Here is a 19,805-nt window from a genome sequence, read left to right as displayed (position 1 = left end):
CATTCACCCGACATCATGATCGAGATGGAGCGAGTCATCAAGGAGTGCGAAAAAGCTGGAATTGAGCTAGTCTTCGACTTGCAACCCGAGGCATATCTGGACAACTTCATCCCTAAGGAATTCTGGGACAGGCTACGAAGGACAAGGAAGGAGGAGTAACGGAAGTGCAGATTGATAGAAGGAGTCGGTCTTGCGCAACATCTCGACTCAAAAGGGACGGAGGATCGAATTTTTGTCTTCATTTTTTTGCCGTTCGTTTTTTGGTTTGGTTGTTCTCGATCGTACTTGTTCGTCTTCCATTATTCTCTACTACTGTGTTCTGGAACAAGACGATATGAAGCCTTGTCTGTGAGTTGCACGTCAATATTCGAATGTACCTCGAGAGTCAGAGACGGCACGGCTCGCAATTCTCTCTCTCGTCTTTCTTTCACTACCCACTAACACCGAATCTGCAGCCTCAGCTAAGTGTGGGACGTTTGAGAGGCATCTTTGTCAAGCTAGCTCAAGGCGAGACAAGCGATAGCCTCGAATTTGCGACTACTCAGAAGATTCTGGTGCGTCAAGGTTCCGCTCGTTCCTCTGAAGTGGGTGTGTCAAGAGACCGCGCCAAGCGATGCGCTGGCACGATAGAGGAAAGGAGGGAGGCGTGAATGAGGGGACGCGGAATCAGGGCTCACTTTACGAAAACTGCTCGTCTCTTTCCTCAACCCCGAGGAAGCTCGCTCGTCGCCCGGTCACTCGCGGCACAGTGCTACAAACGTGGAGCAAGGGACGGCCGGATTATTTCAAGTCGTTCGCCGAGAGAAGAGATGCTTCGTCGTGCAAAAACGAGGTTGCGGACTTGTTCCTCTGCGGCAAAAATGCACTCGCCGGGAATTGAACCCGGGGCCAGGCAAGGTCGTCTTTGTAAGATGGCAATGCCCGATTTTACCACTAAACCACAAGTGCTCGATGTTCAACCAGCGTTTTGAGTGTGCATGATGGCTTTTTACAAAGGTGCGCATGTTGAAGCCCGTCGTCTGCTCGACATGCACGCGGGCGTACATTGGCCTTCCGAGACCAAGTAAGAAAGCCAAAGAAGTTCACGTAGAGAGAGATTGCGAAAGTGGACAAGTCGAGAATTCTGAGAGCGTGCCGATCTTCCATCTCTTCCATCAACAAGTCGGACGAGTGCATGGTACTACGGTACCTGCGTCGACTCTTCACTCCCACACACCACCCAGCAATGAGCTTCCCTCATAATCCTGAACGCCTCAAGCTCGTGAGCAAGATCTCTCAACTTCAGAAAGAATTGGCCAAACTAGATCGAACCGACCCTCCAGCGAGCGTATTCGAACCGCCTAGGCCTGATAGTACCACTAGTCTATCATCTGCATCAGTCAGCTCGGAACCTAGGGGAAAGGCAGGGAAGAAAGCAAGGCAGGATGAAATCGGTCCTCTTCCTCCCTCTCTAGCGAACGCACCGAAACGGCATATCGCTCTACTGTTCTCGTGAGTGCTCATCGAACTTTTTACCGGAGTCTCGCGGTGAGCTGATGCGATCTTGATGCGCTTGAGAAAAGGTATGAAGGATGGGCTCATTCAGGCCTCGCGTACCAGCCGAAAGGAGTATACACTCCCCTACCAACAGTCGAAGCCTGTATCCTATCGGCTCTCGAAAAGTCTCGGTTAATTGAGCCGATTGTGGAGGGAGAAGGATTCGGTTGTGGGTTCGAAAGGTGTGGAAGGACGGACGCTGGAGTGAGCTCTTCGGCACAAGTGATCAATCTATGGGTCAGGAGTGATTTGAAAGATCCGATGGGCGACAAGGGAAGAACGACGAGCTCGGAATCGATTCGAATGGCGAGATCAAGGCGTTCTTCAATTTCTTCCTCTTCTTCCTCTTCCCCTCCACCCTCTCGCCCCGCTTCCCCTACATCCACTTCCTCCTCCTCTTCTGACCTCTCATCGTCCGACAAGCCCCGACGGAAACCTCATTCCCCTGTCGAAATCCCCTACGTTACGATCCTCAATCGACACCTCCCTCCCTCGATCCGCATTCACGCCTGGTCTCCCGTCTCGGCAAACTTCTCTTCCCGATTCTCGTGTATCTGGAGGCACTACAAATACTTCTTCTCGACGAGTCCCGATGCTCCACTCGTCGGATCCGCGAAGAAATTCGATTTCGGAGCCGCGTACGAAGCTGCAGGGTTCCCCGACGCCGCACGAGGCTGGCAAGAACGGATACGAGGTTTGGATTGGGGATCGCTCAAGTTGGACGTCAAGTTGATGCAAGATGCCGTCGATAGGCTCGTTGGAGAACACGATTTCCGAAACTTTTGTAAAGTCGACCCGCCGAAACAACTCACGTCTCATCGGAGGACGGTCAATAGCGCTACGATTGATCCGGTCGAGGGAGAAGATGCCGATACATGGGTTTTGAATCTGAGAGGTGGAGCTTTCGTGAGTTTCCTCTCCTGTCTCTCACCTGCTCGTTCGCTAATCACGAACCTCTGGTGCAGCTCTACAACCAAGTTCGACATATCGTTGCAATTCTCTTCCTCGTCGGAGCTGGACTCGAACCTCCTTCCATCGTCGATCGACTTCTCTGGACCTCGGATCGAACAGACACCACGATTTCGAAGAATCAACCCCCTTCACCTTTCGTCGACATGGATCGCAAACCGAGCTACCAAATCGCGGACGATCTGCCTCTGATCCTCTGGCAATGCGGTTTCAACTCGACCGAACTCTCCTGGAGGACCGACAACGTACCTCGACAAGGAGACGCAGGATCACGACCGAGCGATTTGGAACCTTACATGGATCACAATGGACGACTCAAACTCGTACTTGACCCTCACGAGACGTTCAGGAGGAGTTATCTCGAAATGTACGAAACCTACGGTCAATATCGACTCAAATCCATCATTCTCAAGCACCACCTAGCCGCCCTCTCATTCAACTCGCCTCATCTCCGTTCGAATGACGCCTCTTCCTTCGATCTCGACTCGACAGAAGTCGTCGCTCGTCCTCCTTCTCCCGGTAGTCGTACCGTCTTCACCCCTCTCGGAGCTGGATCGACCGCGAAAACGACGACCTACATCCCCCTCCTCCAACGAAAGTATGGAGAACTTCCAGAGACGTTGAACGCGAGATGGGCCGCGGGAAGAGGTCAGCAGAAGATGCAGAGGAGGATCGACAACGCCGAAGAAGCGAATCGAGTGAGGGAGATCAATTTGAAGATCAAGGCGGAAGCGTTCGCGGAAGCTCAGCGGCTCGAGAAGGAGAGACAACAGGCGGAGGGGGGAGATGGTAGCGGAAGGACTTAGATAATAGATCTTACTTTACGGAACCAGACCCTAATGTTGTCTCTGCGTCTGCCTCCACAGAACTGTCTTCCGAGCGCTAGAGCTGCTCCATATGTCCGTACGTAGTCGGCGAGTGAGAGAGATCAAAGGCTGAAGGCAGCCGAAGGGGGACGAGACTTGAGAATGACAGTCAAACGAGTGCAGAGTTGCGACTGACTGGCTATTGCTCGGTCTAGTTGCTTGAAGTACTTTGTAAAGACTTTCTTTGTATCGATTAGGTCGGTCTATTGCAGTGAAGATATGGTAAGAGCCAAAAAGAGATGAAGGAGGATCTCCTCTCTTTCCCTCCTTCTACAACCCCGACTCGGCCCAGAGCGCCTTACAAGCTCGAGATGTCAACTTATTCGAGCACTCCAGCTCCCCCGGCACGGATCCGAATCGTCTCTCATCCTCCTTTAGCTCCTTTACGAGCCTGGCTACCTCTCCCGACCTTCTCCCCCTCAACGAATGAGCCAGCTACGATCAGGGATCTACTTCAGACAGTGAAAGGAATGCTGAGAACTAGGGACGAACTCGAGATCGAGCTGCAAGGTGAGTTTCGTTCAATTCAATGACAGGAGACCTCTCCTTGACCGTGTACAAACGCTCTACAGGGTTCGCAATGTTTCAGGATTCCCCTTTGAGCATTCTGGATCCCGTAAGTACCTTGTCTGCTCCCTTGGATCCTTCTGCAACGAAGCTGACGCTATTGTTCAATCAATTTCGCAGACGAACGATGTCCTAGAGTAGCTTTACTCGTGTCTGCTACCCCGAGCTTCGTTCTGACATACTCGATGGCATTACAGTATCAAGCTCGTTCAATCAGATCAGCTCGCGCCTCCGAATCCCGAATCTAAACCTTCTCCCACTCGCCCTCAAGTTTCTCAACCTCTTCCTCCCGCGTCCGTACCCCTCCCCGTGTCCTCCCCGACGTCCTCCTCGTCCTCTTCCTCATCATCATCCGACTCTGACGACGATCTTCCCGAAACTTTACCCTCGAAACGGCCTCTTTCAACAAACGGCGCCAAAACCGCTTCCCCTCGACCGCTCAAACGGAGAAAACGAGAGACTTCGACATCCAGCTCGGATTCCTCCTCGTCAGATTCATCCTCTTCATCTTCGTCGTCATCATCTTCGTCCTCAGATTCCGATTCTGATTCCGACGATTCGAATCCCTCGAAAAAGGTTCAAACTCCTCTGCAAAGTCGGGTGAACAAGACTGCGAACACATCGGTACCTCCTGCTTCGGGATCGAAGAAAACTCACAAACGGAATTTGAGAAAGAGGGTTTTGAGAATGGCTAAAGCGAGAGAGAGGAATGAACAGCAAGAGCCAGGAGAGGGAAACGAGAGCGTTGTTGCTGAGGGTGCAGGAACAAAGGTTACAAGTAATAAGCAAGGAGGGAAAGACGCCTTGGTGAATGGCACAAGCAGTAAACCTTCGCAGGCGAAGGAGAAAGGAAAATCGAAAGAGGCAGAAGATCGAATGGAAGTCGACGCTTCACCTGTCTCGAAACCGACTCAACCTACTCCTACCTCCAAGGCATCGACTCGACCAACTCAAGATCCTTACTCGGACTACGCCCCCTCATTCGGTCATCTCGCTTCCTCGACTCCGACTCTCCTTCGAAACGGTTCAGAACCCGGGATATCGTCAGTTGGACCAGGTCGAGGTAATCTACCTCAATCTCGATCATCATCGAAGCAGAACCAGAAGAAATCGACCCAACAGCGAGAAGAACGCTCTACGGAAACCACGACGTCGACTCGAGCTAGTCCTTCTTACACTCCCGCTTCTCCGAATTACTCGCCTCCGACTCCACCGCCTCTCAACTCTTCTATCGTCGGGACACCTTCAGTACCAGCTGCAGTGGAGAAAAAGCAATACCCTCCGAGATTCCCGTTTCCGAACCAAAGGACCGATTTACCGCCTTGGATGGTTGTCACCTCAGTAAACGTCGAGAAGAAAGGATGGGAGGCTGGAGTGGGGAAACGGATCAGAGGGACGAGCAAGGAGTGGAGTGGATGGAACTCGGCTCCCGTCGAAGTCGCCGCGAAGGAGGAGCAAGTTGGAACGAGAGACGAAACAGTAGCAGTCGAGAAGGAGGACGAGGAAGGATGGGGTGGTTGGAAGACGCTTCAGGAACTTGAGAAGGGATGGGAAGGATTCAGGAAGATTCAGAAGATGGAGGAAACGAGACTTGGCGCGAGAATAGCAGTCAAGGTGAGCTTACTCTCATCGCCGGCAGCTGATAGGCAAATGGTCTGACGGATCTTCGTGCTGGATCAGGTGCTCGAACTGGATCCGGAAACATTCAACCCTGTTCTCTCGCTCAAATATGGTCGACTCCTCGCTCCGACGCTTGACTCAAGTCTTCGCATCCAGCTTCATCCGTCCTGCCTACCTGATTTCGCTACCGCTACCAACGAAGAGGGCGAAGATAACCCGAGCTACTGGCATGGAGGAGAGGAGGATGAAGAAGAGTACGCTTTGAAGAAGAAGTTGAGATTCGGTCAAGATGCTTTTGACAACGAAGAGGAGAAAGATCAAGATGAAGGAGTATGGGAGGGAAACTGGAGTGAAGATGTTCGGTTGCTGTAATGCGCCTGACGAGGCTTGAGATCAAGACGGAAATCCATCGCTCTCTACGGTTGAACCTCGAGGAATGAGAACTCGAATTTTCACAAACTACAAAGATGGGAGGCGGAGGGAGGACTCCGACGCTACGCTCTGCTCAGTCTGCTCAGCCTGTTGAGACGGTTCGGTCGGTTCAGGTTGTTGGGTATAATTGTCTCCGGCTTCGGCTTCATCCGTCGTCGTGGACATCTTCCTCGCCGAGCGTTTTCTTTCTTTCGCAGCTTCGATTTCCCGTTCGAGTTCAGTTTCTCCGCCAAGCCACTCTTTCAATGCACTGTGATTGTGAGTCTCCTCCTTCGTCAGTTCGCTGAATTTCGGACTCGGAGGGAGAAGAAGGAATCTGACTGACGCTGGATCTTTGATGAGTCGAACAGCTTCAAGGAGCTCATTTCGCCATTTCTTCCAGCTCCTCGGCACCATTCTACCGTCTGGGTAAACACCCTGCTCGATCTCGTCAAGTTCGGAAGGGTCAATAGGTCGGAGCGAGGCGCTTTCAGCCGATACCCAACGACTGTGCGAGTCAAGCGAGGCGTCTCGTCGTCAACGAATAGCTGATGAACAGATATGGGGAAGAGACTCAACTGATCTGCGCCGGTAGGGATGGATTTGACGAGGTAACAATCTCTCGTTCTCGTACCTTGAGCGTCGGGAGGCGCAGTTGAAGGATCGAGAATCTAACAAATCCAAATCAAGGCCGGTCAGTATTTACTTCAACGACCATCGCTACAAGAAGGAGGACGTACAATCGCAGGCCACCACGAGTAGTTAGGGAATTTGAAGAAGACCGTCTGTCCGATTTTCCATCTCTTCGTTTCGTCTCCGCCCTCAGCTCTTCCCCCGGCCTCGGCCTCTCCTTCAAGGTATCCTCCTTCCTCCCCGGTCTCGACTCCACCGCCTGAGTTCCTCGTAGCTCGATTCGACCCACTCGTTCTCGCTTTCTTCGTCCTCCTCTCTTGCTCGTCTCGAATCTCGTCCCATCTAAGGATTGCCCTTCCGTCTTCATCCAACATTCCTCCATCCGCTGCGATACTGCTCGGCAATTTCCTTTCGCGAGTAGGCCTATTCGTGACGGATGCTCGAATTGTCGGAACGTAAATTTCTCCAAGACTGTCGTCAAAGGCTTTACCCTTTCGATATTGTCGACGCTGCGGAAGCGCAGATGAAACGGCGGACGAAGGAGGAGACTTTCTTTCGACAGGTTTTGGAGGTGCGAATCCTGGGAGAGGGGTCAAATCGGTTGGCGAGATCTTCGGCGGAGGAGCTAGCGCTTGAGAGTCGCGTTGAGGAGACGAAAGGGGTTTGATCGAGGTTGACGGCGAGTCCAGGGGATCGTGAGGCCAATCGAGCGCGAGATCTTTCGAAGAGTCGACCGGTTGATTTTTAGGCAAGATGTACACGGATGATTCCGCCAACTCCCCATTCGGCGACTTTTCCCTATCGAGAGCGTGTGGATTCGAGGGAGTCCCTGAGGTCGAGATGGGCGGGTTTCGCAAAGATTCAGGTTTTCGGACCAAGCTACCTCGCTCCTTTCTAGGCCTCCCCCGCTTCTTCGGGAGGATTGGAGGAGGCGGAGGCGATCGATCGAATGCAGAAGAGGGGACAGTGGGCGGCTGAGGGGCTGAAGGGACTTGAAGTTGTTGAGAGAGAATCTGAACGCGATCCTCGAGTTTCTCGATTTCTTGCGAGGTTTCCTCTTCCGGATTCGGGTTCTCTCTGTCGCTATCGCTGTCAGTCTTATCTCAGCGCTATAGTCTTCGAACGGTCGACGTACCTATGGTTCTCAATAGCTCGCTTCAATTGTCCGAAATAGCTCATAATCTCGACCAGTTGCCATCCACCTTCGCTGCACGCCTGTCCCAGCCATCTATCTCCTCCAGTGATTCCAAAGATTTGAAGTCCGATCACTGTGTCCGCTAGTTTGACTGGGGATTCTCCCGAAACGATTCTTTCAACTTCGAGCGGGACTCGCAGCATCTCCCAGGTTGCAGAGCTTTGCGATAGAATGTGGTAGATCTCTTGGGGTGGAGGGTATGTCGTCTTGAGTGCTTCGAGGTCGGTGTGGGGCAGAGACGAGAGAGAGGAAGAAAGGGAACTCAAAAGGGAGGCGACGAGGATTGCGAAGTAGTCTGCCGGGCCTTGAGGTATTGCTATCGGTAGTGCTGTCATTCTCCTGGTGTTGTGTGAGGGAGAGGGGGAAGAGAGAGGAGAAAAAGGGAACGTGTGGGATTTTTCAAAAAGAGAGGTCTGTGCGGCCAAAATATGCCCTTAGTGTGAGTTCTCTCTCCATCGACGCTTACATACTTCTCAGCAGTGACACTTTAGCAGCTACGAGCGAGGCGGCCAGAAGAGATGATGGGAAGCAAAAATGTACGAGCAGACCTCTCGAAGGCAAAAAAATCATACTTGACTCTGCGGCGATTCGAACGCCGGTTTCCGCAGCCACAATGCGGTGCCCTAACCAACTAGACTACAGAATCAATCGATGCTTAACCGGCGCAAAAACAACCCAATATCATTAAAAAGCTTAGAACGCCGCGTACACTACTGATTTGCGCGCACCGTACGCTCGGGCAGATAGTACAGCTCGAGAGGCCTACATAGAGCTTGGAACGAAACAGAAAGAGTAGATGGAACGACCGCGATCGCTTTTCGCGAAAGAAAATGCAAAATCGATTTGATAACCTTCAATCGCACAGACACTGTACATTCAGCATCGACGTAACGCACAAGTGATCGTGGATCACCTCTTGTACATTCATATACGAAGCGATAGGGGCGTACGGTTGACGAAGTCGGCGCACAGACCAGTTTTTGAACAAGCTGAAGTTGCTTCTATGACGACTCTCGTCGCAGCGACCAGGCATTTCTCGCATCTCTCTTGTCCACGAACAATATGAGATCTGAATCGAACAGAATCCTTGAAGTGTTGCAACGAACAGGCAAAAATATGGAACTCATTCACTTTTGGAAACTCTCAATTTCTCGAGTCTCTCGCTCTCTCGCTCACCCACTACCCTCTATAGGCTCGCTATGAGAGTAGCGTACTGCCCTGTGCATCGCGACTCGCCGCCGAATTTGGCACGAGAGATTCAACCTGACTTGTTTCGAATGCAAAGTTCACCTCTCGAAAGTCCGTCTAACCGTGCACTTTTCTCGTCTCCATCGTGGGTGACGTGCTTCGGCAATGACTCGTCGTATACTCCGAGCTGCTGTTGGAACCTCCTTCTGTGAACGGATCAAAAGAAGCGCACACCTCAATCACAAGCCTGCCTCGTTCCTTTCGCCCATTGCGAGACGCTACGAGCTTCCAAGCTCAGTATAGACTGGTCGCTGGCTCCGAATGATTCGAACGCAACGGTGAAGCAGCTCGCAGAGGCGCAGCGACGGCGAAGGAAGCCTCTCCCTTGCAAACAAACTTGCGAAAGATTTTTCTCTTTTTTCCTTTTTTCTGACGCAACCTGTACAGCGTCTCTGTATTTTCTTTCGTGTCTTGAGCATCAGGGCGCAGAGCACAGCAAACCGAGGTAAATAGCCCCTTATCACGGGCCCATCTTTCGTTCTCCATCTCTTTCTAGCCGACTACAACCGCCTCGTACGCAACGAAACCAGCACGACTGGCACCGATCAGCGTTGACACGGTCGGATAAGGCACCTAGAGCACGCTCGCGCGGAAGTTTAGGATGGCATCAAAGGACGGCAAAGGGAAAGAGACAACAAAGCAAACACGGTCGAGGGCAGGTTGCCTGACGTGTGAGTACCTTGCTACTCCCTAGCTATTGTATGAGATGTACTGACTTGATCCCATCCACGCTTGCTGCCCGTCCCTTCGCCGCAACTGCTCGTATTCGAAAAGGCCGTCAACGACACAAGAAATGTTCAGAGACAAAGAACTCGTCAGGAGCATGCGAGAGGTGCTTCATGGGATCGTGGGAATGCGTTTGGCCAGTACCGCCAGGAGAAAAACCTTTGAAGACGTTCAAACGGAAAGGGAAAACTTCGACCGCCGGATCAAACGCCGAGGAAGGTAGCGGAGAAGAAGGAGAGGGAGGAAAGAGAAACAGGAGAGGCAGAAGAGGGAGTAGTAGCGCAAGTGGATACGGAGGTTCAGCGAATTTTGAGCAATATCCTCAATTACCTCCCGCTCCGACAACTTATTCCCTTCCTTATTCGATTCCCGCGTTACAACCTCTTCCTCCTCCCGGACCACTCCCACTCCCTTCCGTACCCAATCAACCCAACACGGATCTCAACGATTTCTTCGAAAGTCTCGACCAAGAACTCGCGTATTGGCAAACTATCGGTCAAGACACTCACGACAGCGGCGCTTCGTCCGAGTTCACAACGATGCCGATGCCAAACGACCCAGACGCCGAATTACCGATGCAAAGTGCCCCTTCGTTCCTTCCTCCTCAACTTCCTCTCCCTCCCGTTTCAGAACCCGTCGCTTCGACTTCAGCTCAAACTCTCGATGATCCTCTTCCCGTTCCTCCTCAGCAAGAACAACCTCAAGAAACAACATCATCCTCTACTTCCGACGAACCAGACGTCGTCGATCCCGTATACAATGCTTTCAACGAAGGTTTCTTTCGATCTCTTCCGAAACCGGTTCGGGACATCGTCGTTAAACGAATCTACGGTCTCGCAAACTCTCACGAACTCAGTCGCAACGCGAGTATGGCTATGGTCATGCTCTATCGGCTTCGAATGCAATCTTCGTCAGACGAAAATCCGGAAGCATCCGCCGAAGCTCAAGCGAGGTTGCTCGCTCAATCGGACAAGTACTTTCAGGCCGCCATGGAGCATCTCCAGAAGCCGATTCCGTTCGAGGCGAAACTCGTCGCGACCCTCGATCTTCAAGCTTATCAGTTCGACCAATTCGGAGCTGCCGCATCGAACGCTATCCTCCTTCTGATGGAATACTTCATTCACGAAAGTCTCGGCTCACAGTTAGTAACATTCTCAACTATTCTCCCACTGCGTCTCATTCTGACTCTTTCCGGTTCTCTAGGCCGGCTCTTGATCTGTCTGCCATTCGAAGCTCGGTTGACGTTCTATACGTAGCCTTCGCCTTCACGGATGCCATCCGCTGCATCTGCATCCCGAAACGACGTACCGTAAGCGCATAGTTGCTCTCGTCGCTTCTTCGTTCGATAGACTGACATCTTCTCCTCGAATCCAAGGTTTTTGCATTCTCGAATTTACCAGGGGAAACCTCTGCTTCTTCACCCTCGACCGTACTCGCCGATGTCAACACTTCTGAGACTCCTTCGATCGAAACTCACCTCGGTCTCCCAGTGGGACTGCTCCTCTGCATCGCTGCTACCGCAAACCTTAGCGCAGAAATGGAGGCTCTACCGGATGAAGTCGTCAAATTCAAAGGTGACGCGATCGAGAAGGCGATAAGGAGTTGGAGACCTACCGCACTCGACACGGGAAACAACGACAGTGCTTCATATATCGAGAAACTGGCGACTGCCGAGATGTGGCGACATGTGAGCTTCCCTCTTCCGTTCTTCTCGTTCCCCTTTTCTGACCTTGATCGTTACAGGCCTGCATTCTCTTCCTCTACCAAGCCGTTTTCCGACACGGTTCCCTTTCGCTCGTCGTCCGTTCGGCTCTTCAGCAGATTCTCCAAATCGGTGCTCGAGTACTCAACAATCACCCGATCCAAACAAGTTCGATCCCTCTCCGCGCTTCCGAATCTGGAGCTCGACACGCCCCCGACCCGTCTTACGAAGATTACTTCAACGCTTGTTCGACTCGAGCAGTTCCTTGGTTCCTCGCCGCGACCGTCGCCGTTCTCCCTAACGACCGAGAGTTGTGTAAGAAAGGATTGAGTATTTGTGGGAAACAGAAAGGGTATCAGGATAATCTGGACGCGGTAGAGAGGATTTGGGAAGTGGTTGATACGCAGGGATGGACGGTCGATTGGAGAGCTCTTGTGCAGAGCGAGAAGAGGTTCGTTGGGTTCTTGTAGTTATCGACTGTCTTTTATCGTTGTTGTGCTCCTTCCTCCCGGAATCTTCAATCGGATTTACTATCTCTTCACTTTCTCTCATCCGTTTGCGAAACAGAGAAGATTCACAATGGGTATCATTAGAGGAAGATCACAGAACTCGATGGATGGTGAATCGTAAAGCGAAGGGGTGACAACAAGCGAGAGAAAGATATAAACGAGCTAATCGCTAGTATTCAGGTGACGAAGGGAAAAAGGGTAAAGGACTCGGAGTTCTCGAATCACGGGGGATAGTAACAGGTTTCGAGTGGGAAGAGTGCGAGAGCGAGTGGCGTACAAGAGGAGGTTTGAAAGGTTGGAACAATAAGTGATCGTTGCTGGCAGACGAAGAAGAAGAAGAGGAACAGGGTTTGGTCGGAGAGATCGAATCAAATCGCGGGCAGCGAGCAGTCAACGGAGAGAGTCCGAGATAGTCAACGCGATGATGAGGTTGTGGTTGAGGAGGTGTCGTAGTCGTATCGTCGTCCGAAGAGGGAGAAGAGAATGGAGAGAAGGAGAGATCTGGCATGGACAGAGGAGTGAGGGCGGCCTGAGAAGTACGAGTCGTGAGAGGTTTCGATGGAGAAGGGGAAGGCGTGACCTTTGCACGTTTCGAAGGGCGGTCGGAGTACTCGACGGTAGACCAAGGATTGTTCGAGACGATTTTGAAAGATTTCTGCATGTTCGTCGAGGAAGGGAGTGGTGGCAAGATAGTGTTTGATGAGAGCGTACGGAGAGGAGGTCGAGGTGTGGGATCTGATTTCGGTTTCGAAGAGGAGATTTGCTGTTTCTTGTTGACGGAGAACGAATCGAAAAGAGTAGATTGTGGTTTGACCCAATCTCGGGGTCGAGTACGCTTCCAGTCGGTGACGACGCGCTTCGTAAAGAGATCTGAATCCGTGACAACTAGGTAAGGAGGGGTGAGGGATCAGCATCGAGCTCAGACTTCGAGGTTCTCGAACTGGCTTACAATGGTAATCGAAAACATCCTTCCATTCCTGACCTTTGATCTCTTCCCTATTGACTAAGATCCTCAGTCCTCCCTTCGCTTTGACGGCTTTCCCAAACTCTTTGACGAGTTTTCGGAACCCTGGAATCTTGAGACTTGTTCCCATCACGAGCATCAAATCTGGTCCACCTCCCAACGTCAGGTCGGATACCGATAGTGAACCGATGGAGAGGGCGGCTGGAGAGTTCTCCCCGTATAGAGTGATCGCGGGACGGAGAAATGAACGACTCGGGAGGGAACGTTTGCCATGAAGAGCTCGAATCGCAGCTAAAGTCGTGAGAAATCCGTCAGCATCTTCCGCAGAGAGTAATGAGGACACGACTGACCTCTATTCGAGCACTGTGGACATGAAGCAACCTCTCCGCCCCGGAAAACTTGTCCAACTCCTTCTAGTTGATCTTCTTCCACCGAGTCTGTCCATTCCGCCACGTAATCACACGCCGAGCACCTCACCCGATGAATCGATCCATGTAACTGAACGTAATCTCCTTCGAGCTTCGCCTTTCCCTTGCCTTTGACATCGACTTTTCCCGATTCTCGCCCAGAGTTATGTAATTTGACACCTTCAATCTCGACTGGTCTCAATCCCGCCTTGCCTTCGAGGTCATCAATGTTCTGAGTGTATACTCTCCTCAACTTCCCGTGCTTCTTGAGCGTCGTCATGAAGCCATGGGTCGGAGTTGGAGGATTCGAAGTGATCGATTCGAGCGAGTCTTTGAAAGCGGTCAAGAATTCGAGATGTTGAGCGGTCGTTTCCGGAGAGGAATACACGGAGCTGGAGAACATCGCTGGTCCTTTCAAGGTCGAGGTAGAAGCAGCTGGAGATGAGGACGAGGTCGAATAGAGTCCGACATCTTTTGAACGGAAATCCTGTTTGTAACGCGTGGTCAGTAGGTACAAGCATATATAGGAGCACGAATAAACGTACTGGTATGCCGGCTGAAGTCGAACAACCCGCTCCGATGAGGAGAACTGCTTTCTTGCACTTTGCGATTCCTTCCGTGATGCGTTCGAGCACTTTCGTAGTCCCTTTCGGTTCGACACATTGCTCCTTGAGATAGACGAGCTGCATCTCGTCGAAGGAGGCGAGACGAGAGGCGATGTGACACGACGAGAGAGAAGCGCGCGCAGAGACTCGTCGCGAGCAGAAGATTTCACCTCAATGCTAATTTCAAATATGAACTGTCGTCGAAACATTCACGCCCAATACTAGTACAGTACAATGGAGCTGAGCAAGCGGTACCGCTTCGCATCAAAGCTCGTGCAACTTGAAATTCGGAAAGAACTTGCCAAGTTAGCTCGTTCAAGTGACTGGGCTACGGTATAGCTACCATACTGCTGCAGGGACTCTGACACCGAGTTTCCCATACTGTACTGTACGTTTTTTACTCGCGGAACCGTTCAATTGCGCCAGAGGGACGGTAACAGCTCGGCAGCAGCGAGAAACAAACCGACCCCGGTACACTATTCCCAAACAGAAGGTCCTCCGAACCTGGAGAACCCATTCAACTTTCGGAGTTTCAAGTTATGGCGGGGATTTCAAAACTCTGCTTAGCGGAGCTCAGTTCGGCTAAAAAAAAAGCCGTGCCATCTCCAGGTAGAACTGCAATTGATCACGGTGGCTCACCTTGAACTGTCAGGCTCGTCTTGTCGGATTTGGAAGAGAGAGCAAGTAGAAAAAGAGGAGGGAGAAGAGAGAGAGAGAGGAGTGGGATCGACGAAAGATTTTCAACCGCTCGGAGAGGAGGACTCGCAAAAGCCCGAGTCTCGCTTTTTCTCGACTGCTCTCCTCACCACCCAAAGGTTCCTCCTTAGCGCATCTCGAAACACGACCGATTCCCGCCGTGGTACTTCAAAGCAGAAGAACAGGCTGCCCTGACACTCTTCGCTCGAATCACCGACAGGGGGAGAATTCAACAGCAACAGTCCCGGATTCAAAGAGGAAGACATCCCCAACTAGAAAGTGGACCGCCGATGGCGCAAGGTTCGGGGCTTACGACGAGATGCGAGCAGAAGGCTCGGACCGAGGAGGAGATTCCGTCGTTGGATGCCTTTCCACCGGCCGGTGCGAATTCGAGCGGGAAGACGGACGAGGTCGCATTCGCAGACTGGTTGGAACGTTATAGTGTCGGTCAAATTGGTCCCGCAGATCAAGCTCCCGACCCTCCAGCTTCGATTCTCGCAATCCTCGAGGGGCTTGGAAAACCGCATCAACCCTCTCCCTCGACCGCGACTCCTCCCTCTCCATCCTCCTTGCCTCCAGCCGATGTCTCCAGCACCTCCCGTCCGAACAAGCCTCGTCGAGAACCGATTTCCCTTGCTATCACCCTTTCGCCAGGGTCGAGTCGACCTTCTTCGTCTTCATCCTCCGTTGCTTCGACTCCATCGACTTCAGCCCCTTCTCTCCTCAACCCGGCAGTGACGGAAAAAACCGCCTCCAAACTCCTCGAGCACTACCGCAACCACGGCACGTTTCCTGCGCCAGTAGGCCCCTACGAGGAGGAACGGTTGAGGTTGGCTCACAAGTACGGACTTGATCAACCTGTGAGGAGGAACGCTATAGATCGAATATGTTCGATTGCGAAAGCTCACTTCAAGACGAAAATGGCTGTCGTTAGCTTGTGAGTCTGATCTCGAACTCTCCTTTTTCCCGTTTCGAGCTGACAGTCTCGATTTGACTACAGAACTCTCGATAATCATCAAGTACTCGGCGCAGAACGAGGTATGTTATACGAGCTTCGTTTACGCCAAGCAGCACCTGCTCACTGCCGATTCTTTACCCCGTTCGTCGACACAGGTTTCGCTACGGATGGGGAACCGACCCTCGAAGATCCACTTCGACGTCTCGAAATTGATCCCGCTTTCTGCACTCATGCCATGGCAGCGAGCTACAAGGATCCGAAAGAAGTTTTCGTCGTCGCCGACGCGAACAAAGATTGGAGGTTCGCACGAAATCCTTACTCGACCGGATCTGGGGGTGGTATATCGTTCTACTCCGCAGCGAACATAAATCTACCAGTAGGAGACACCGCGTCCAGACGAGGTCTCCCTTCGACTCTCGCCTCGGGAGCGCTGTGTTTGATGGATGGAACGAGGACGTTAAGGGATCCGTCAGAATTCACGACAGAAGATCGAGCGGTGTTGAGTGATCTGGCTGAAATGATTGCGAGGGAATTCCAACTTGGGTTCGAAGAAAGGCGGAGGAAAGAAGAACAGAAACAAAGCGACTTTCTCGGCGAATTTCTTCGTGGAGCGCTCGTTCAACCTGCTCAACCCGGTAGTCTTTTCACGGTCAACTCGGATCCATCATCGAGCACAACTTCCCGCGGTACGTCTCCACTAAACAGTCTCGACCAAGAGGAAGGACAGCAAACGAGCACAAGTTTTGAAGATCGACCTTTCGACTTCCCATCGCAATCTCCGCACCCTCAGCTTTCGCGCCAAAAAGCGCTCTCCAATCTCGCCCCCTTCTCGACTTCGACCCCTCCTTCTCCATCTCGACGCGACGATTCTTCCGAAACTTCGTCAGACCTCGCGCCATCCCTCTTCACGACCGCTGCGACGAACCTGATCTCTCTCACCGGAAGTCAATCTTGCGCGATCCTCGACCTTCACGGATTCAATTCGAAACAGTTTCAACCTCAAGCGCAAGTTTTCGCCCTCTCTCCCACACAAACGAATTCTTTTGCGCCTCCCGTTCCTACCCCCTCCGACTACGACTCCGGTCCCCTTTCTCGACGAAGCTCGAACGCGACGGTACAGTCTCCAAGAGTGCCGAGGAACCGGACCGAGAGTTTCGGATTAGGTCCCGAAAACACGAAAACGCTTCGAGGAAAAATCGGATTGATGGCGTCTGAAGGGAATGTAGATTGGCGCGGAATCGTTAAGAGAAGCTCGAAGATCGAGAAACGGAGGAGATCACAAGCGGAAACGGGGGAGTTAGACGCGGATGCAGCAGAGGATCCTCTGGTCCTAGCGATTGACGAGACGATCCGAATGTATTATTCTGTAAGTCGACGCTTCGATGTACTTCTGTACCCTTAGCGGGGCGCTCACGTCTGTCCGCAACTCTAGATGACTCAAGAAGAAATTGTTGCTGAAGGGCTTGAAGGGGCTTTCTCGGCCTATTCGATTCTACCCTCTCAAACCAGCGACACTCACTGCGTCCCGGTATTCGATGTCGACGGCTCACCCGCTCTCATGATCGTGCTATCTAGCGCAGAGAAATGGTTCAGATTTGTAAGTCCCCTCTCTTCCTCCTTGTTCTCCATTTCAGCTCGCTCATATCAGCTTCTTCTTTCTGTGCCTATAGGAACGTTCGGATCGTCGGTTCATCGAGTCTGTTGGCGCTGTTCTCGTTGGTAGTCTGCTCCGGGAGAGAGCGAGGGAAAGTGATCGAGCAAAGCTTTCATTCATCTCGCAAGGTGAGCCATCCAGATCCGTCTCTCCTTCACGCGCAGCACCAAGCTAATCCTCTGCAATCGTTGCTCTTCCAGTATCGCACGAAGTTCGTACTCCGCTCTATGGAGTCTCTTCTCAGCTGTCTCTGATACGAGAGGTGCGTTCTACGTCTGCCCATCTTGATAGTCGCTCCTTTGCTCACTCGACGTCTTCTCCCTTGACAGTTCTCATCGCCTCCGGAACTGCGAAAGGTGGCTCCACTCCTCGACGCCGCAGAACTTTGTGTTGATTCACTTTCGTCGGTCCTTGAAGATACCCTCGACTTCTCCAAACTCAGCAATAGCACGGCAGCGGAGGAAGCGAGCATCTCTCGGAGAAGGCTCGCTCGAATCGACCTCGTCACCCTTATCGAAGGCGTTCTCACGAGTACTTGGATCAAGAAGAAACGAGCGGATCTCGTCACGGTCGATCTCGGAGGCGTGCTCGAAGTTGAAGCGAAAGAATCAGAGGAAGAACGACGAGGCAAGCTGGACTTGATCCTCGAGATTGAGGACAAGCAAGATGGTTGGGAAGTTTCAACAGATGTCGGCGGCCTAAGACGAGTTCTGCTCAACGTTGTCGGAGTGAGTTCGATTACCTCTGCGCTCCCAGTCTCCTTATTATGCTGATGCGATCGGCATATCGTTCAGAATGCCCTCAAATTCACGAAAACTGGCCACGTTAAGATCACTCTTCGATACCTCGGTCGAACGTCGAGCATAAAGCACGATCCTGGGACTCCTCAACCTCGCCGACGACCAAGTCTCGATCAGTCTTCGTATCGCGGTCATGTCGCGATCGTCGTGGAGGACACGGGAATCGGAATGTCCTCCGACTTCTTGCGCGAGGGACAGCTTTTCACGCCCTTCAAACAAGCCGACTCCTTCTCGTGGGTCACCATCGACAAGTCTACTTCGAATATTGTACTGACTAATCGTCCTTCTGGCGTAGTGTGGGTGTCGGTCTCGGTCTCTCGATTTGCGACTCGATTATCAAACGTCTCGGACCAGGTCGACTCGATGTCACTTCGGAACTCGGGGTCGGAACAGAAGTCTCTATCACACTTCCGATCGAGTTCATCGGTTCTCAACAGTCGACAGCGAGTAGCTTTCCTTTCGACATTCATACCGGAACTTCGACTCGGAGGATGGTATCGACCGAACTCGACAACCTTTTCTTTCATGCCTCAGATATCTTGCCTACGCCAGAAGCTCAAGCACGTGAAACTGCAACTGCTACGAATGCTTCGCCTCCGGTCTCGAGCCTCCATCATTCTCCTACGATCTCGAAACCTCCTCCTGTCGATTTCCCTTCGGCCGTCTCCGCGTTACAATCGACGCTCTCCGCTGTTCTCGAAATTGAGGCTAAGCCAAACAGTGGTGCGGACGAACTCGTTATCGAAGCAGCGAAACTTGCGATCTCCGCAACTCAGCAAGTCGAATCTTCGGTTATCCCGATGAGTTCCCCCGGAGCAATCGTCGTCGAGGAGAAGGAGATACGCAACTCATTTCCGGCAACGATCGCTACGGAGTCGGTTACAACTCAAGTTCAGAAGCAACGCACAACCTGCATCGCTCCCGATCTTCACGTTCTCTTCGCCGACGACAATCCGGTCGCGCGAAATGTCCTAATCAAACTCTTCTCGGGAAAAGTAAGTTCATTCTACTTGTCAATACAGCTGATTCCTTTCCCGCCTTTCCTGACTTTCGTTTTGTCCGATTTCGAACAGAGGATTAAATTTTCGGCAGCCGAAGATGGACAGCAAGCGGTCGACTTGTTCTCGGCAGCAGAAGGTCATATCTCGTTGATCTTGATGGATGTTCAGATGCCGATCATGGTGAGTTCTTTCTAGATCTCCTCGTCAGAAGAGAAAGGGAAGTTCATCCTCACCGTGTTCGATAGGACGGTATTGGTGCGACTCATGCGATCCGACAACTCGAAGTCGAGCGGGGCTGGGAACGCTGTCGAATCATCGCTCTCACCGGTTTGTCGAACGAAAAGGATATGGCTGAAGCGTCGGAAGGAGGGGTTGACAAATGGGTGATCAAGGGAGGCAAGTCGCTCAGAATCATCATGGAAGAAGTAGCGGAAGTACAGCAGGAAATTGAAGCACGAAGGTCGCTAAGGTTAGATTCATAATATCATATTACGGAGGTTCTTTTCTCGTTTTGGGGGCTCGGGGGCGTTTAATTGGGTCGGGGTTTGTATGAGTATATACCTTGTTGTCACTTCCTATGGTCGTCGTTCTCGTCGTTTCTTTCTTTTGTCGTAGCAGCTCGCATTTACATCAGCGCAACAAAATCTGCTTTTCAAACTGTTCATTCTCCCTCTCTCCACTCGGTCTCTTGTCTCGTATGCATAATTTAATACACTTGCAATATCCGAGTAACCTGCA

General features: G+C 51.9%; 6 protein-coding genes across 6 annotated transcripts; 4 read left to right on the top strand and 2 right to left on the bottom strand.

Annotated features, from left to right (window-relative positions):
* Positions 1 to 1,225: 1,225 nt before the first annotated feature.
* DEG1 (pseudouridine synthase DEG1) lies at positions 1,226 to 3,311 on the top strand (the record flags this gene model as incomplete). Its single annotated transcript, XM_076631996.1, has 3 exons — positions 1,226 to 1,491; positions 1,563 to 2,442; positions 2,502 to 3,311. The coding sequence occupies 3 exons, from the start codon at positions 1,226 to 1,228 to the stop codon at positions 3,309 to 3,311; spliced, it is 1,956 nt and encodes a 651-aa protein (XP_076488119.1).
* Positions 3,312 to 3,610: 299 nt separating this feature from the next.
* On the top strand, positions 3,611 to 5,930 carry JCM6883_003914 (uncharacterized protein; the record flags this gene model as incomplete). The annotated part of the gene is made up of 5 exons (XM_076631995.1): positions 3,611 to 3,881; positions 3,944 to 3,987; positions 4,059 to 4,075; positions 4,136 to 5,552; positions 5,619 to 5,930. 5 exons carry the CDS (start codon positions 3,611 to 3,613, stop codon positions 5,928 to 5,930), a joined length of 2,061 nt encoding a protein of 686 aa, XP_076488118.1.
* Positions 5,931 to 6,017: 87 nt separating this feature from the next.
* JCM6883_003913 (uncharacterized protein) lies at positions 6,018 to 8,132 on the bottom strand (the record flags this gene model as incomplete). Its single annotated transcript, XM_076631994.1, has 5 exons — positions 6,018 to 6,240; positions 6,316 to 6,477; positions 6,549 to 6,640; positions 6,710 to 7,679; positions 7,738 to 8,132. 5 exons carry the CDS (start codon positions 8,130 to 8,132, stop codon positions 6,018 to 6,020), a joined length of 1,842 nt encoding a protein of 613 aa, XP_076488117.1.
* Positions 8,133 to 9,746: 1,614 nt separating this feature from the next.
* Positions 9,747 to 11,943, top strand: JCM6883_003912 (uncharacterized protein; the record flags this gene model as incomplete). The annotated part of the gene is made up of 4 exons (XM_076631993.1): positions 9,747 to 10,912; positions 10,975 to 11,080; positions 11,147 to 11,458; positions 11,515 to 11,943. 4 exons carry the CDS (start codon positions 9,747 to 9,749, stop codon positions 11,941 to 11,943), a joined length of 2,013 nt encoding a protein of 670 aa, XP_076488116.1.
* A 208-nt stretch (positions 11,944 to 12,151) lies between these two features.
* On the bottom strand, positions 12,152 to 14,042 carry JCM6883_003911 (uncharacterized protein; the record flags this gene model as incomplete). Its single annotated transcript, XM_076631992.1, has 4 exons — positions 12,152 to 12,867; positions 12,932 to 13,237; positions 13,297 to 13,840; positions 13,899 to 14,042. 4 exons carry the CDS (start codon positions 14,040 to 14,042, stop codon positions 12,152 to 12,154), a joined length of 1,710 nt encoding a protein of 569 aa, XP_076488115.1.
* A 902-nt stretch (positions 14,043 to 14,944) lies between these two features.
* JCM6883_003910 (hybrid sensor histidine kinase/response regulator) lies at positions 14,945 to 19,549 on the top strand (the record flags this gene model as incomplete). The annotated part of the gene is made up of 11 exons (XM_076631991.1): positions 14,945 to 15,591; positions 15,655 to 15,692; positions 15,768 to 16,978; positions 17,045 to 17,209; positions 17,283 to 17,394; positions 17,467 to 17,528; positions 17,596 to 17,994; positions 18,061 to 18,299; positions 18,362 to 19,061; positions 19,140 to 19,247; positions 19,313 to 19,549. 11 exons carry the CDS (start codon positions 14,945 to 14,947, stop codon positions 19,547 to 19,549), a joined length of 3,918 nt encoding a protein of 1,305 aa, XP_076488114.1.
* Between the last annotated feature and the right edge of the window lie 256 nt (positions 19,550 to 19,805).

Source organism: Sporobolomyces salmoneus (genome assembly GCF_050403485.1).
Source record: "Sporobolomyces salmoneus JCM6883 DNA, S_salmoneus_JCM6883_v1_ctg21, whole genome shotgun sequence".
NCBI classification, from domain to species: domain Eukaryota; kingdom Fungi; phylum Basidiomycota; class Microbotryomycetes; order Sporidiobolales; family Sporidiobolaceae; genus Sporobolomyces; species Sporobolomyces salmoneus.
The sequence above is the reverse complement of the archived record's forward strand: the minus strand, read 5'-3'. Positions and strand labels throughout refer to the sequence as shown.